The sequence below is a fragment of the Mirounga leonina genome, unplaced genomic scaffold (genome assembly GCF_011800145.1).
Source record: "Mirounga leonina isolate KUSES-001 unplaced genomic scaffold, KU_Mleo_1.0 Mir_174, whole genome shotgun sequence".
Taxonomy (NCBI): Eukaryota; Metazoa; Chordata; class Mammalia; order Carnivora; family Phocidae; genus Mirounga; species Mirounga leonina.
Window position 1 is genome coordinate 2,991,450 of NW_023270451.1, and position 17,571 is coordinate 3,009,020.

Sequence of the window (17,571 nt, forward strand, 5' to 3'; positions counted from 1 at the left end):
TAGTGAAAATTTTCATTTTCTTTGCTTTCTAGAATCCTATTACCAAGTTTCATATTTCTTTCCTTTTATCAATGGAATAGTCTTCCTTAGAAACTCTCATCCTCTTCTGGACAATAAATAAAAGTTTGATTTCCTTATGCTTTTGCTCTAACATTGAGTCTTGGTTACTTCTTGACCACCCAATTGGGAGATTGGGCCACCCACGGTTTCTGGAACATAGTGATAATAGCAGGTAACATTTACTAAGTACTTACTCTGTAGGGGCCCTCTTCCTTACGATCTCTGAAAATTACACAATTTAAACCTCACTACAACTCTCATTTCCTCTCTGCGAAATGGGGATGAGAAAAGTGAAACTTAAAGGCTAAAGTCCTTGCTGAAAGTCACAAAGTAGAAGCAGGCTTTAAACCGGGGAGTCTAACAACACAGCCCTGTTATTGACCACTAAATTGTAACCACTGCTCTAATGGACTTCCCAGCAGCAAGAGGGCTCTCTTGCGCTCCAAAAACTTACATTTAGTGCAACGGGTGGTGGGGCCTAGGGCTATGAGAGCAGACACCAGGCTTTAGGCACATGGATCACTCAATCATATGCCACAGGGTGTCACCGCCACCTGTTGGGAACCGGACACGGAAGGGAGAAAACCAAGGTGCTAACACCCAGGTAGCCCCTGAGCAGGGGCCTACCAGAGTCAAAGCAATTTGCCATGTACTGAATCCTCAGGCATTTTGTTCAGTCTTCAACAGAATGGAAAATGATTTTGTCTTATTCATTTCCCTCCATTCCCAAACACACCTTCAACAAAGATCTCAATAGTTTAAATGTGGTATCACAGATCGGATCCTGAAGCAGTAAAAAAACATTAGTGGACAACTGGTGAGGTTTGAAAATTTCTGTAGCTTAGTTAATATTAATACACCAATGTTACTTTCCTTTTTTTGACACGTGTCTCTTGGTAATAGAAGATGTAACATTAGGGGAAGCTGGGTGAAGTATACATAGGAACTTTGCAACTTTTCTATAAATCAAAAATTATTTTAAAAATTAAAATTTAATTTAAAAAGACTTTAATTATTTTGAGATTAATTCACTGGGCCCACTGAGTTAATCTATTGCACAATTTCAATAAATTTGGAGTGATTTTTATATTTTTCTAAAAGAGTTTTTTTTTAAGATTTTTTATTTATTTACATGAGAAAGAGAGCACAAGCAGGGGGAAGGAGCAGAGGGAGAGGGAGAAGCAGACTCCCCGCTGAGCAGGGAGCCCGATGTGGAACTCAATATGGAGCTCGATCCCAGGCCCCCAAGATCATGACCTGAGCCAAAGGCAGACGCTTAACTGACTGAGCCATGCGGGGACCCCGATTTTTACATCTTCCTAAAATCATTGTTGAATACATCAGTGAAAAGAAAAGAACTGTGTTATGACATATCAGATAAAGGGCTAGTATCCAAAATCTATAAAGAACTTATCAAACTCAACACCCAAAGAACAAAGAATCCAATCAAGAAATGGGCAGAAGACATGAACAGACATTTTTCCAAAGAAGACATCCAAATGGCCAATAGACACATGAAAAAGTGCTCAATATCACTCGGCATCAGGGAAATCCAAATCAAAACCTCAATGAGATACCACCTCACACCAGTCAGAATGGCTAAAATTAACAAGTCAGGAAATGACAGATGTTGGCGGGGATGCAGAGAAAGGGGAAGCCTCCTACACTGTTGGTGGGAATGCAAGCTGGTGCAGCCACTCTGGAAAACAGTATGGAGGTTCCTCAAAAAGTTGAAAATAGAGCTACCATACGACCCAGCAATTGCACTCCTGGGTATTTACCCCAAAGATACAAAAGTAGGGATCCGAAAGGGTACGTGCACCCCGATGTTTATAGCAGCAATGTCCACAATAGCTAAACTGTGGAAAGAGCCAAGATGTCCATCGACAGATGAATGGATAAAGAAGGTGGTATATATATACAATGGAATATTATGCAGCCATCAAAAGGAATGAGATCTTGCCATTTGCAACAACGTGGATGGAACTGGAGGGTATTATGCTGAGCGAAATAAATCAAACAGAGAAAGACATGTATCATATGACCTCACTGATATGAGGAATTCTTAATTGCAGGAAACAAACTGAGGTTTGCTGGAGTGGGGGGTGGGGTGGGAGGGATGGGGTGACTGGGTGATAAGACACTGGGGAGGGTATGTGCTCTGGTAAGCGCTGTGAATTGTGCAAGACTGTTGAATCCCAGATCCGTACCTCTGAAACAAATAATGCAATATATGTTAAGAGAAAAAAAAAAAGAAGAAGGTAGCAGGAGGGGAAGAATGAAGGGGGGGAATCGGAGGGGTAGACAAACCATGAGAGACGATGGGACTCTGAAAAACAAACTGAGGGTTCTAGAGGGGAAGGGAGTGGGAGGTTGGGTTAGCCTGGTGATGGATATTGAGGAGGGCACGTTCTGCATGGAGCACTGGGTGTTATGCACAAACAATGAATCATGGAACACTACATCTAAATCTAATGATGTAATATATGGGGATTAACATAACAATAAAAAATTTTAAAAAAAGAAAAGAACAGAACTGTGTTTATTGACAAAATTCAGGTTTTGAACTCAGCAGTAATAAACACTATCTTTTCAGGAGAAAGATAAATATTGGTTGAGAATGAGTTACAAAGTCTCATCTTCCTAATAAAATGACCAGAACTTGGTATTACCACTGACAAACACAAAGGAATGTTAATAGTTTGCCAATAATATGATTTCCCTAACACACATTCCTTCTCACCCCTTGACATCCTTAAATCCCAAGTATCATAACCTGGCACATGTTTCATAAACAGCAGAGAGAAAGTAAAATAATGGGTAGGGAGATAACTCAGCCATAATTATACTACCACTGACAGGACTCAATAATACTACCTCAGACAGGACAATTTTGCATTACATGTATTATTTTCCATAACAGCCCTGGTGGAGAGTGGAACATGTTGTACCCAGAGCTCCCGGCTCTTAGCTCAGATTTTAAGAACAAATCAGAAAATGACCAGTGTTGCAGTCAATGTGAGAGTCATCTGAACATTCTTCCCAGATTTTGAACAGTTGTGCCTTCAATGAAGATGCTATTGTTTAAACACTCTTGTTTTTCCAGGGTCAAAAAAATTTACAACTATCTGGTTGCCTAATCGGATCTCACTTGCTCTGCCAGCCACTACCAGCTCCTTCTCAGGAAAGTGGGAGTTCCTCTGCACTGAGATGACCAGCAATAGCAGTGCTAACCTCCACATAACTCTAAGTAACTGTAGTAGTTCACTCCTGCTTTGTGTGGCCCAGTCAGATCCTATGAATTAGTCCTCACAAGTGACCAGATATTGCTCTTCTGCTCAACTTAAGTGGTCTGCATCTTTTCAAAACTAGTGGCACATAGCCAAGGACGAGAATTTCTTAAAGTTCAAGGTGCAAACTCTAGCACTAAAGGTTTTCTGGAGAGAAACAACCGTGCCTTCTTCCACTGCTGGGTGTGAACATGAAGCAGGAGAGAAAGCAAGGAGGGGCACAAAAGAGGAAACAAAATCAAGCTTCTCAGAAGCTGAGAAAGGGTCTGGCCAATTCTAAATTCTTAGACCTTCAAAAAAATGAAAAACTAAATGCCAAAACTCGGTTACTAAATTACAGTATATTTTAGATTTTTAAAGTTAATAAATAAAATTGCAAAGTGAACAGCGTTCTGCTCTAGCAGTGTATAGCTCATTCGGAAATTAACAGTCCAATCTAACACTGAATCTTAGTGACTATGAAACCCAAGCCAAAATAGCACTACTATCCACAACCCACTCCCAGGCCTCAAAAAAACGGCAGTAAAAGTTTAGAAAAATGGACTAAAGAGAATACAAAGAGTAGAGCAGCAAGAAAGCCAGTAAGGAGATCACTACCTTGGAGCTCTGATAACTGAGTGCCAGAAGAAAAGGTGCAGAAACGGAATAGAAAAGAAAAACAACAAAAGAAGCAGCGAAGACTTGGACTACCACTTACAGTGGTCTCAGGTGCACTTAGAAGGATGTCCAATAACAGTTGTCAAACCCTCCTAGAATAACTTCAATGGCAAGGAACCTAATTCATAGGTAAGTGCTTGAAAGTGGGTACTGGGATCCTATTGTGCTAAGTTGATTTCTTCCTTATTTACTAAGTATTATACGGTGTTAACCATCTTACCATGCAGGGCAACAGGCCACCGTTCCAGCTCTCCAAGAACTTCAAGATACTGGGGAAGCCGCTAAGGAGGTCACAACTTAGGGACTCCGAAAACTCGGCGCTAAGAGGTGAGCGTCACCTAAACGGAATCCGAAGAGGGAGCAGGAATTAGCCTTCTGTAGAAAAACACCCAGAGTCCCACCCACCCCCAAGTTGAGGACATGCCCGATGGGGTAGGAGGTGGGTAGGTGAGTCAGGAGGCTGTCCGGCCAAGCCTTTTCCTATTCGATATACATCCTTCAACCCTGACTCCAATGATAATTTTCGCAGTAAACTCCATCTCTGTAAGAATGTGTGATCTCCCGAGCTGTTCTGCAACAACTTTCCACCATTTGAGTAAAAGACCCCTAACACCAGCGTTGAAACGTGGCTTCATCTGTAACAATATTTTCTAGGTCCGTCTACAGATTGGGAACTGCGAACGGAAGCGGCTGGAAGAAAGCTGCGGCCGGGGACAGGGAGCGCGGGACTAGCTCCGAGCGAGGGCTGTGCGCGCGAACCGTGCTGCGCAGGTGCGGGGGTGGGCGCGCACATGCGCGGGAGGAGACGGAGCGCCGCGGGGCTGGACCTCGGGGAGGGGGGCGCGGCGCACGCAGCATGGCGTCCAACATCTACTGGGTTCGCCAGCGGATCAGCAGGCTCGGCCAGGTGCGGCCCGGGGAGGCGCCTCCCCTTCCCAGCCCCAGCCCACCCCTCGCCTCCCGCCACCGCCCCCTTTTCCGTCCCCGCCTCAGCGCCTCGGCGAGCGGCTCAACCGCCGCCGCCCCGCCCCGCCCCGCCCCGTGGCCTCCCGGGCCCACCTCCCAGAGCCCGCCCCGCCCGGCCTTCCTCGCGGCCCTGCTGCTCGGTCTCGTCGGTCCCCCTCCTTCTCCACCCCGCTGTCCTGACTCTCTCCCTCCTTCCCTCAGAGGATGTCCTCCTTCCAGCTCAACATTAACCCGCTCAAGGAGCCGCTCGGCTTCATCAAGGTCCTCGAGTGGGTGAGTGCAGCCCGCGCCAGCGAGGCCTGGAATCGCGCCGCCGTGACCGCGCCCGCGCCCGCGCCGGCTCCGACCCGGCCGGCGCCCTCGGCGGGGAGGCCAGGGGCCCCGGGAGCGGGAGCGAGAGCAGGGGCGGCCGGGCCCGCGCGGGCTCCGAGGCCGTCGCCGCCACGGGAGGGTCGGGAGGGTCGGGAGGGTCGGGACAGCGGGGAGGGGACGGGAGGCCGCGGGCTGGGCCTGCGCGGGGCGGGGACGCCGCGGTCCGCGTCGAATCACGAGTCCCTCGGCCGCCTCGATCCCGGCCGAGGCCGCCCTCCCACACGAAGCGCACCTCTGGGTGCTCCCGTGGGAGTGGGAGTTCAAATTTCTCTTTGGTTGCACGGCTCCCCGCAAGGGAAGAGAAAACTTCCTGTTGCGGTCTAACCGAAACCTGGGGGGCCGGAGTCGCGCCTCTGCTCGCCCTGTGGGAAGGGCCAGCCGCCGCGTTCTGCCCGGTGCTGACTGCAGGCCGCGCTCCGTCGAAAGCTGGTTGTGCCTTCTCCAAGTGAGCCGACGAGCAGTCAGTTCTTAGTTTGCTTTTGAGATGGCTCCAGGTTAAAAACGGATAAAAATAAACTGTGGGTCAGGCCAGCGGACGGAGGTGGGGGGAGAAGGTCTTTTACAGAACGCGTCTGGTCAGTCCTTTGCACTCAAACACAGGCTAGGACCGTCGCCAGCAAGTTTGTTTAGATACTTCTAAACAGCAGCCTGCAGTCAGCTTTTAGTCCTTTCCTGGGAACACTCTCAGTCATTAACATCAAAGGAGACTTATTAATTCGACCTTGGCAGTGATCAGTCACTTGGAGGCGTTGGCGAATACATCAGGCACTGCACATTCGCTTCAGATTCCGTGGCCGAGTCCATGTTCAGTGCTGATTTTCAGGCCCGGATTAATAGGCAGCTGGCATCTGTCCTCTGTGCAGGCAAGTTGCTTTTATAGCCAGCAACATTTACATCCGTGACTCTTTAACCCTATATTTTAGTGATCAAGTGACGAAGAGTAAGAACTTCCGATTGCCTGTGTTAAATAACCTACTGAGGATGTTTTCTTAAGGTAACACGGAAACTCAGATTCCCTAATGTGTACTCAAGCTGATTTTCAGAAAGGTTCCTGCCTTGCCCCCAAAGTTTTGCTTGTCTTCTGAAAACTGAAACAGTACTGATTTCACACAAATGTCTACTTTAAAGACACATAAATATATGTTAATTATATTTTACACACACACACACACACACACTTAGGGTTCTGCAAACATTTTCAAATATAAAGAAAAATACTTGAGTATATAAAAATGTGAAATTGCAGTAGGAAAATCATGTTTAATTAGGTTTTTCAAATATAAAGGTTAAGCAAAAGTCTTACTGAGGGTTAGAATTACATTTATAGTTGAAGTTTTCACTTAGTAAATGAGGCAGTTGTTTATGTGCTTACATTGTCCGTCTTTTTTTTTTTTAACAAAACAGGCATAACTTTTTTCCTTAATATTTTAAAACATTAGTGGTAAGTTTATTAGTGATCGTAGGTCTGATATATTTTGAACAAATCCTGTTTAAGCTTTTTAAAGAAATACTACTTTCAGTTTGAACAACATACCATTACACAAGAGAGCCTGATAAATACTTCAGTAAAAGTATAGGCAAAGTGTAGTAGGTGAAAGGAGAAATCATTTGCTTGCAGGAACTAGGGGAGGATTTCATAGATGAGAGAACACTTGAAGGATGAGTACTTACTCGCTTAGGGAGGATGTGGGGAGTGGCTTTCCAGGCAAAGGGAAATTAGGTTCAGTGGTGTGAGAAGTTGAAGCAGCATAGCCCTGTTTGAGAACTTGAAGTAGTTGGGGTTGGCTTAAATTTATACTGGGAAGGAGGGTGTAGTTTTGAGATGATTCTGAAAGGTTTCGTAGGGCTTGCAGAAGAGTTAGGAGTTTATCCTATGAGCCAATCTTAATCCTATGGGGTTAACCTTTGATAACCTAGGTCCTTTCTTTAGGAAAATGCATATGTGTAGGTACAGAATTTGGAGTTGTTTATAGGATAGTTTCTACTTAAGCCCAGAATTCCTACCATTTGGAGTGAGGACTCATTTAAGGGTTTTAAATAAGTGAATAATATAATTAGATTTTCTTCTTAGAAATTTTCATTTTGTCAGTAGTGTAGAGGATGGGTTAGAAAGGTCATAATTGAAGGAAGAGAGATCTGTTGCTTGAGAAATTATGAGGACGTCAAGTTAATTGCAGTGGGAATAGAGAAGAGAGGTATAAAAATTAGAAAGTATTTGGAAGTTGGAAAAGAGGGAGGACTCTAAGATGACTGCCATATTTCTGACATGTTGGTAGTGGTACCTCTGTCCAAGATATATCACTAAGGAGAAGAAGCAGATTTTTGGTTAAAGCTCAGTACAGTTTTGGATGTATTGAGTTTGTGGTCTCTAGATCATAAAAAGGAAGTATCCTTTAGGCAGTTAGCTATATGGGTATAGAGTTTAATAAAAACGCAAGAATGGTCTGGAGATTCAGCAGATATCTGCCAGCAAGGGAGAGAAGAAATGGCTAAGAAGATGGAGAAAAATAACATCTGGCATCACTATAGAATTTAAAGAAAAGAGTACTATTCAACAATATCAAGAGGTGCAAAAGAGAGGTTAAGTAAAATAAGGACTAAAATGCACACCTTGGTTTTGGTAATCCAGAGGCTGTTGGTGGCTTCCTAAGAGCAACGTCCATAAATTCAGAAACCAGATGGTAGTAGGTCAATGGATGTATGGTAAGAAAGTGAAGACAGTGAGAGTAAACCACTATTTGACCTCGAAAGTGGGAGGGATTTGGTGGTAACCCATCTGAAAGATGGGAAAGACTGAATGTGTTTGTGGGCTTGAGAGAAGAGACTTGTGAATAGAATTGTTGGAGGTTAAAAACAGAGGCAGAGGGCATGAATGATAAAACAAGTTTCTAGAGGAGAAGGGCCCATCAGAGGAATTTTTAAATCTGTTTTGAAGGAATTGTTCAAGTTTCATAACACATTGATTGAGGTGTGGCGGGTTAGTTCTAAAAACAGCCAATAAATAAGTTTACAAACAAATCTAAAATCTAGATAATGGCTGTTTACTATCTATACATCTATATAACTAAAAAAATAATTCCCTCAATCAGCTTATCTCTAGCAAGGTTCTAGAATATGTTAGACTAAGATATAACCTGATGATATGTAACTTTCAAGGGATTAGATGCCCAGTAAATATTTATTGACAGAATAAAAATATGATCGCCAGAGCAGAAGCATTTGCACTTTGCCTCTAAACTGCAGCCACCATGTTGTACATGTTGTATTCCTTCTCTTCTTTTTTTTTTAAACTACCGCTAGCACCTAGTTACAGTGCCTGGCAGTGACATTGTCTTAGTTCTCTTTGTGTAGTAAGTACTCAGTAAAGGTTGAATTTTTGTTGCACTTATATGGGAATAGCAATACTTTGTAGGGCTATTGGAATGACTGAGTTAATATTTAATTATGTGAATGACTATAATGTACTTGAATAGTTCTTCAGGACTGAGATGCTGTGTTTGTAAGACTAGTCCCAGGCAGTGGATAGAATTGAGCCCCATATGACTAACATACATACCTCCTGGTCCTTCAAGATTACTCAATTCCCTATCACATATTTGAAACTTTAGAAATGATATGTTGTATGCTTTTCACCTATCTGATAGGCCTTTAGAAGCCTATCAAGGTGAAAATATAAAATTTAGGTAAGAATAAATGCCCCATGTGTAGAAGTAGAACATAGGAGTAAAAGTCAAAGATTAATTTTATCAAAGCAACTTTTTAAAGTATTTAATATTTCTCTGGTAAATTTTAACTTGGTTCTTACTTTTAGTCAAATATCCCTAATATTTAGGTAAACGTTTTTCATTGAAATGATTTATCTTTTTAAAATATTAAACACTGTGTTTTGGACTTTCTTGTTGCTATCTTGCGCAGGGTGGATGCTGAACAAATATTTATGAATCTAAGTATATGCTTTCCTCATTGCACACACACAGAATTGTGGAAGAGATACTGTTTGGGGAGCCTAGAAGAAATTACACACTAAGTTGAATTTTAGAATTATAGACCATCTTTGAATATTTTTGTCTGTACTGGTCAAATGTATCCTTGGTGTTAACTTATTTATTGAGTGGGCATATATATGCCAGGGCTTTACTTGTATTTTCTTATTTAATCCTTTGACAACTTATGAGGGTTGTTATCTCCATGTTAGAGAAATGAAGTAATTTACCCAGTGTCCATGATTATGATAACTACATCCAGGACTCTTAACACTCTATTCTTAGTCATTTTGATAACTACTTTTGTGTTTCTAATTGGTCTTTTAATAAGTTAATAAAAAGATTACCAAAGGCTTAAAAAACAAAAGCCTAAGGTACCTGAAGTGATTTTTTTTTTCCTTGTTAGGTGCATGTTTATAATAAGATCTTAGGAATTAAAAACAAGTAGGCTGTTCTTGATTCTTTGATAAAGTTTTAATGTTTTTTTCTGATTTTATACTTACAATTAACAAGCGAATTCAGAAGACACTTAAAAACATTACTTTGGGGCAAATTATTATCCAAGAAAATTAGCGTGAAAAACAGTAAATAAGAAAATCTGTAGTTCTTTGAGTATTGCATATATCAATTTGTTTAAACAACAAACTTCCAAATATACACAATAGTTTATATAAAATACTTAAAATTTAATCATCCCAAGTAACATAAAATTTTTGCAAATAGGGGCTATGTTTTATCCTAATTTTGTGGTTCAAAAATAGCACAGAGGAACACCCTAGAAAATACAAATTGTTTGTATTACACAGTGGGAGGGACAGCACATATATAGACAGATGTTTCATCCATTTGCTTAATTTTTACATTTTTAGGCTATCAGTCTGTAGGAGACTACTCTTTAGGAAACTTACGTTTCTTTTAGCCCTGCCATTTGGGTACACTTCCTTCCCCCCCGCCCCCTGCCCCAATAATGGAAAGGATTTCAAATAGCATTTTATGCCTACTAGGACTCTTTGTACTTAAAGCTTGCTAATAGACTTACAGACTCACCCCCGTGCCTTTGCTCTCTGTTTCTTCTACCTGATTCTGGATTATTTACCGTGAGCACTCTTACAGGGTAGATCAGATACAATTTTCATAGACAACATATATATGTTGTAAGGGCTTTGAGAACACACACACACTCATACACACTCACCCCACACATACAAATAGCAATCTCTGATAAAATATAAAAGGGAAAATTAAGATCACAGAGCAGTGTCTAATACAATGGTTCTCAAACACTTTGGTCTCAGAACCCCTTTATGCTCTTAAATATTGAGGACTTCAGAAAGCTTCTGTTTATGTGGGTTGTATCTCTTGACATTTACCACATCAGGGTAAATTTAAGCAGAGGCTTTTAAGGGAACATTTATTTATTTTAAAACACAATAATAATTCACTTAAAAACTTCAGTTGCACCAGTGCAACAAATGCTACCCATTTTCCTTGAGTAAAAGGCTCACTTCATTTGTTTTTGAGAAAAATATCTGCCAGATATCCACGTCTGAATAACTATTTTTTGTCTGTTATTCTTTCAAGTAAAAATGGTGTTTCATGGAAACAATTAGTTCAGCAAATAACACAGTACTTTAATGCTTTCCCTGGAGACAACCATTGTGTGCGGTTAAAGTATCTGCACATCCTATTTCATCATACAGAATATTAAGAAGACTCAAGGGTCAGGATTTAATAAAAATCATAATTTTTGCTGCTTCATCAAAGACATTCTTAACTAAAACTGGCTTTTTTTAATTGCAAGTGCATGACAATGAGATAACTCTGATGCTATTGCTTATTCTTACTAAAGCCCAACAGTTCCACCCACAAATGCCTTTGCTCAAGTCAGTGCAAATGTCAACACAATGTAAAAGGCAGATAATGTCGTAGTAATATGAAAATATTTTTGACCTCATGGACTTTCTGAAAGAGTCTTGGGTGCTCCCAAAGCACCACAGACCACACATTGAGAATTGCTGTATTAATACAGTAAACATCATTGGGGAACAGAAATGAAACAAAATATGGGTGGAAGAAGGACTGTTCATGATCTGGGAAATATATTTGGGAAAAAGCTTCAACCTATTGTCTGGATTTATGACTTACATAGAGCCAAGCACTTAAACAAGTGGAAAGAGCGAGATATAGCCTTCTAAGACCTGAATCAATCTACCTGCTAGCTCGAGGTCTGAATTTGTGAACACTTCAATATTCTCATATGTTGGTAGTTTGGGGGTCCCATCGTAAGATGTGGTATTTGCAGCCATTTAGAAATGACTGTAAAACTACTATAGACAGGGGTAGAAAAAGGGGGAGGAACCTCAATTTGAGCCTACATCAAATATCCTACAACACATGAAGAAAACTAATTTTCACTTAAAAGGTCAAAATCGGTGACACAAATACACTTCAGGACAGCCCGCCAGATCAACAATCAAGATATGGATTTACTCTGAAAAACATAAAAGTAGGACAATCTGAAATGATTTTGAAATAAATATATTTAAGTTCCTCAGAGATTTCTAGTTCCATATTCAATAGCTTAAGAATTATTTAAGGATGAAGGTGACATAAAGGTGCTCTCAACAGGGTCACCTGCCTCGCTCAGTAGGTAGAGCATGCAACTCTTGATCTCAGGGTCGTGATTTCTAGCCCCACGTTGGGCATAGAGATTACTTAAAAATATAATTAAAAAAAGGTATTTTCAACATATAATAGTTAAGAGTTGGCAAAAAAAAAAAAACTTCTCTTTCCTCCCGCAGGAACTCAAGTTTACTTTTCATGATCCAAATTATTAAGGGTTATGGAACTGTACTAGCAGGCTGTTTAGAACTTTCTGTGATTGTACTTTACAAGCAGAGGGAGATCATGGAAGAATGAAACTGAAGTACTTTGTACCGGACTTCACTGCTTGGCGCATAGTGGGAATAAACTGAAATAGCATCAATAACAGAACATTTTTAAAAATGAACATCTTTGGGGGCGCCTGGATGGCTCAGTCAGTTAAGCGTCTGCCTTTGGCTCGGGTCATGATCCCAGGTTCTGGGTGAGGGTTAGGGTTAGGAGCCCCTCGTCAGGCTCTCTGCTCAGCCGGGAGCCTGCTTCTCCCTCACCCTGCCACTCCTTGCTTGTGTGTGTGCTCTCTCTGTCAAATAAAAATCTTTTTAAAATTTTTAAAAATAAAAATGAATGTCTTTAGTAAATGCACAAGGACTTTAACTCATAAAAACCAGTGCTTTGGTTCTAGGCATCTAATCTTACTGACTGTAAAGGCAAACATGTTGTGATAGTTCATTTTCAGCTTTAGTAAAAAGCATACATTTGATTTTGCATATAAACACTCATATACAATGTACTTTTAGGTCTGTTTTTTTTCTTTTAGGTCTATTTCTGAAGATTTCGGTTATATCAGTTTCTAGACTAAACCTCGAACAGAAAGAAATTTAAGTAAATGACATCAGATTAATGATGAAACCAAATAGTCAGAAACTTGTAAAAAACACCCATATATAGATGAGTACCAGTGTTCCCAGCAGAAGCATCAGTGAGCTGAGCAGGGTCTAGGAATAGGATTGAGGACTGGAACTCTGGCTACAGGCTAAATAACTCATTGAAAATACCAGGGGTCTCCAAACTTTTTTTTTATTATGAATCCTTATCTGTAAAATTTTATGCATAGAGCCCCAATATGCATCCATAACTTAGATGGATATTTTTACTATGTCACTATCTTTTTTTTTTTTTTTAAGTGGGCTAAGGGCTTGAACTCATGACCCTGAGATCAAGACCTGAGCTAAGATCAAGACCTGAACTGAGATCAGAGTCGGACATTTAACTGACTGAGCCACCCAGGCACCTCCCTATGTCAGTATCTTAAGGCATATTTTATGCCTGGGGTAAATTTCATTCATATTTTTAAATCCTTATTTCAAACATTCATCCGATATATAGATAAATGTGCCATCTTCTTGTGATCTGATTAAGTAGAATCTGTTTTTCCTTGGAATGTGGCTAATGAATATAGCTCATATAGGGCTTCTATTTTCTCTTTTGGATGTGAGTTTTTGTATTATTAGTTTATAGTTTCTTTGAAGACATGTTTAAGCCATTGGTCTGTTTTGCGAAGGTTAGTTTGGTTAAAACTAGGTAATGTATTCCATAAACTCAGCCAGGCACACTCATATTGTAATACATGAACACTAAAAGGGAAAGAATAGGTGAAGGTACCACTGTCCTTGCGTGTCATGGGACTCCTCTTACCTTCAGGATACCCAGCGTGCTGTACTGGCATGTGACTCGGACCTACAGACCCAGCATGGGTTGCAATGATATATTAATTTCAGTAAGGCTTTAATTCCTTGTTTAAGTCTAAAAGTAAATACAAATAGAAGTTCAGGTATTTTCTTCTCATATACCAATTAATTGACTACTGCAGTTTATTTTGGAGAGTAGTGTTCTAGAGAACCAAACTGAAATGTTAACTCCAAAGTTACAAACCTCAAAATTCCTGAGGGATCTTCCATGTATCTAGTATTGGTCTGGTGGGTAGAGAGTTAAGTTGACACTGTTTTTTGGCAGCTTGAGTCTGTCATAATGAAATATGGAACCTTTTGACCTGAAGAGAAGCTTGCTGTCATCCTGTCCTTAGATTCTTACTAGTTACTCTACAGATAGAACTTCATGTTAGCACTTTTAGCCATTCTTCACGGAATAGAGAGGAATGGGAAAATGAATTTCATAAGTGGCAAGGCAATAGAAATGAGCATGCCAGTACTCCTTGTTTAGACGAGGAATACAAACTGAAGTGCACATAGGAACCACCCTCATAAAGTGAGTGAGTGAAACAAGCTGTTTGGAAGAAAAACAATAGAATAAGCTCATTGATTCCTGGTAACTAACATGCATCCTGAGGATTATTGAGACAGTAGAGTGGCAACAGTCTGGAAAAAGCACATGCCCCGTCTTACATGTCATCTGTCACTCAGTTCCACATGGTTGTTGCTTTATGGGAATATGGGTCTGATGCTGCCATATTTTCAGTTTCCCCACAGTAAGGAAAAGCAGGAAATCAAATTTTTATGTGTGGTATGCTGGTATTAAAATACCAACAACAAATTCATATTTTTTATGGATTCTGGGAAGATCACACAAATGTCATCTGCAGGTCAGGTTTCACCATGGGCTGCCAATATATAATTTCGAATTTAAATCAAAATAGTAGTAGAAAATAGGGAGAAGTGAGATAGTAGGATACTTTACCCTCAGGTTGTTTTATAATTCATGTAGTAAAAAGTGTGTGTCTTGTCCCTTTTTCCAGTGAGATAAAGACCAGAATTGCAAAGATGACATTTATTTATCATTATAACAAAAAGATAGCTGTGAAATGATGGTTATGTAAGACTTGAAATATGATTTTATTTGTAGGTTATTGGAAATTGGTTTTTTCTTTAATTAAGCAGTTATTTAATGAGCATTTGCTATGTGCCAGACCTTCTGCTAGGCAGGCACTGAAAATCTTGAGTAAGACCAAGTAACAAAGACATGGCAGTCTGCCAAGGGACAGGGAAAGGCATTAGGCTTAAGAGCAGTAAGTACAGTATGCCATTTATTTAATTTTTGTATTTAGTTAGAAACTAGTTTTTATTTTTGTTTTGGGTTTTTTTGTTTTTGTTTGTTTTTTTTTAAATCAAGACACAAGAGAAATGCCTATAGTAATGAGTTAATGAACCCAAGTCTATGGCAGCCCAGGAGACAGAATAGTTCAACCATAAGAAACTGGTAAGGGCCTTTAAGGTGAGCTTGTCAGAGAACAGTTTGGGGGTGGGACAGTTCCTGGCAGAAGAAACAGATACACTGGAGACATAAATACATGATGTGTTTCAGGGGCAGTAGTAAGTAGTACCGTGTGACAGAGTCATACAGCACCGGGTGGGGAATAGAGTGCATATAAATCTAGAAGGATAAGGTTGAGGGTACCTCAGCCATGCCTGTTTGGCCAAATGAAGAAGTTTGGGCTTTGTTTTTTTCTTAAATTTAGTTCTGGAAAGTCATTGAGGAAATCTCTTTAAACAGAGGAGTACCGTGACCAGATCTTCATTTCAGATCAGTGTGACATCACTCTAAAGCCTCTGTCCAATAGAAACAATGCAAACTACAATGCAAGCCCCATAATAATTTTAAGTGTTCCAGCCACACTAAAAAAGCGAAAAGAAACAGGTGAAATTAATTTTAATATATTTTATTTATAAATCCAAATATTGTTGCAACAGGTAGTCAATATAAACAATTATCGATGAGATATTTTACATTTTGAATACTAAGTCTTTATAATGCATTGTCTGATTTACACTTACAGCTATCTTAAATCAGGCAAGCCATTTTTATTTTTAAAAAGATTTATTTATTTTATTTTAGAGAGAGGGAGCATGGGAGGGGTGTGCAGTTTGCAGAGGAGGAGGGAGAGAATCCCAGGCAGATTTCCCGCTGAGCACAGAACCCTACACAAGGCTCAGTCTCAGGACCCTGAGATCATGACCTGAGCCAAAATCAAGAGTCGGATGCTTAAAGGACTGAGCTACTCACGTGCCCTAAAACAAGCCATTTTTAAAGTGCTTGAGAGCCACATGAGCCCATGCTACAAAAGAGATTAGAAATGAGAGGAAGAGTCTATTGGGTTAGTCCCCATGAAAAATGGTGAGGGCCTGAACAAAAATAGTGGCAGGAGTGGTGTAGATAAGTAACCAAAGCTTTTAAAAGAATGGCATCATACTGTATGAAGACTTAGGCAACTTTTTTTTCCCACTCGGCGTTAGGTTTTTAGGTTTCATCCATATTGACGTGGGCAACTGTAGTTCCTATATCTTTATTGCTATTAAACTTCCCATTGTAAGTGTATACTATTATGTTTTATCCATTTTCCTGTTGCTCCTACGTTTTCAGTATTTTAATATTATAAACCATGTCACTATGAACATTCTTGTGCATGTTCTGTAGTACACGTGGGTAAGAATTGCTCTTAGATCTATATACTAGTAGAAACTAATCCTTTGTGACATTATTGCAAATACTTTCACCTAGTCTGTAGCTTGTTTTACATTCAAAAGCTGACTTTTGATTTTTCTATAGTTATTTTTCTATAGTTGAATTTAACAATCTTTTATGGTTAGTATATGTTCTTATTTTTAATCTTAAGAAATTTTTCCTTTCTCTGTGGTCACAAATTTTCTTTTATATTGTCTTAAAAATTTTTACGGACTCGATTTTGCATTTGTCTTCAGCCCATCTGGACCTTTTTTTTTTTTTTTAAAGATTTAATTATATTTATTTGAGAGAGAGAGCAGAAGCAGAGGGGAGAGGAAGAAGCAGGCTCCCCACTCAGGAGGGAGCCCGGTGTGGGGCTTGATCCCAGGACTCTGGGATCATGACCTGAGCCGAAGACACTTAACCGACTGAGCCACCCGGGCGCCCCTGGACCATTTATTGAAGTCCTTCTTTGTATTAGTTATCTATTGCTACATAATAAAGTACCCCAACCTTTAGCACTTAAGACAGCACACGTTTATTATTTTAGTGTGGGTCAGGAATCTGGGAGCGGCTTAGCCTGAGGGGTTTCAGCCCAGAGTCTCCCTGTTTGCACTCAAGCTGTTGGCTGCGATTGAGTCATCTCTAACACCCAGCTCATTCACATGGCCTTTGGCAAGGCTCAAATGTTACACTTCGAGGCTCACTCACATGGTTGCTGAGAGTCAGTGGTTCCTCATCACAAGTCTCTCTATAAGTTGCCTAAGTATCCTCCCAATATGGCAGCTGGCTTCCCCCAGAGCCAGTGATTCAAGAGAGAAAGGAAGACAGAAATTGTAGTCTCTTTATCACCTAGTCTCGGAAAGATGTCCCATTTTTCGACCATATTCAATTTACTAGAAGCCGTCCACACTTATAGGGAGGAAAATTAATCTTTGCCTCTTGCAGGGAGGAGTATCAGAGTTTGTGGACATACCTTTAAAACCACCACACTCCTTTCCTTGGTGATCTGCAATACAAGCTTTGTTAGATAGAATTTATCTAGTTACACACAGGTCTCCTTCTGGCTTCCTTATTGTGTATCCTGTTTCTTTTTTCTAATCCTAATGGGTATATGCCCAATTTTCTCTGGCCTTCTGTTTTCATTCCTTATTCATGAATATTTATGTGTAGAGAGTATCCAT

The 17,571-nt window shown here is 40.4% G+C and overlaps 1 protein-coding gene and 1 long non-coding RNA gene across 2 annotated transcripts in view; both read left to right on the forward strand.

The window, feature by feature from the left end:
* Nucleotides 1-4,047: 4,047 nt before the first annotated feature.
* Nucleotides 4,048-4,754, forward strand: LOC118020637. Its single transcript, XR_004681969.1, has 3 exons — nt 4,048-4,136; nt 4,235-4,334; nt 4,662-4,754. It is a non-coding gene; the product is annotated as an uncharacterized LOC118020637 (long non-coding RNA).
* Nucleotides 4,755-5,083: 329 nt separating this feature from the next.
* SYPL1 (synaptophysin like 1) overlaps nt 5,084-17,571 on the forward strand; it is a 24,591-nt gene continuing 12,103 nt past the window's right edge. The window contains exon 1 of the mRNA XM_035020373.1: nt 5,084-5,246. Coding sequence (XP_034876264.1) covers nt 5,178-5,246 — 69 coding nt within the window. The 5' untranslated portion in view covers nt 5,084-5,177. The remainder of the gene's footprint in view (nt 5,247-17,571) is intronic.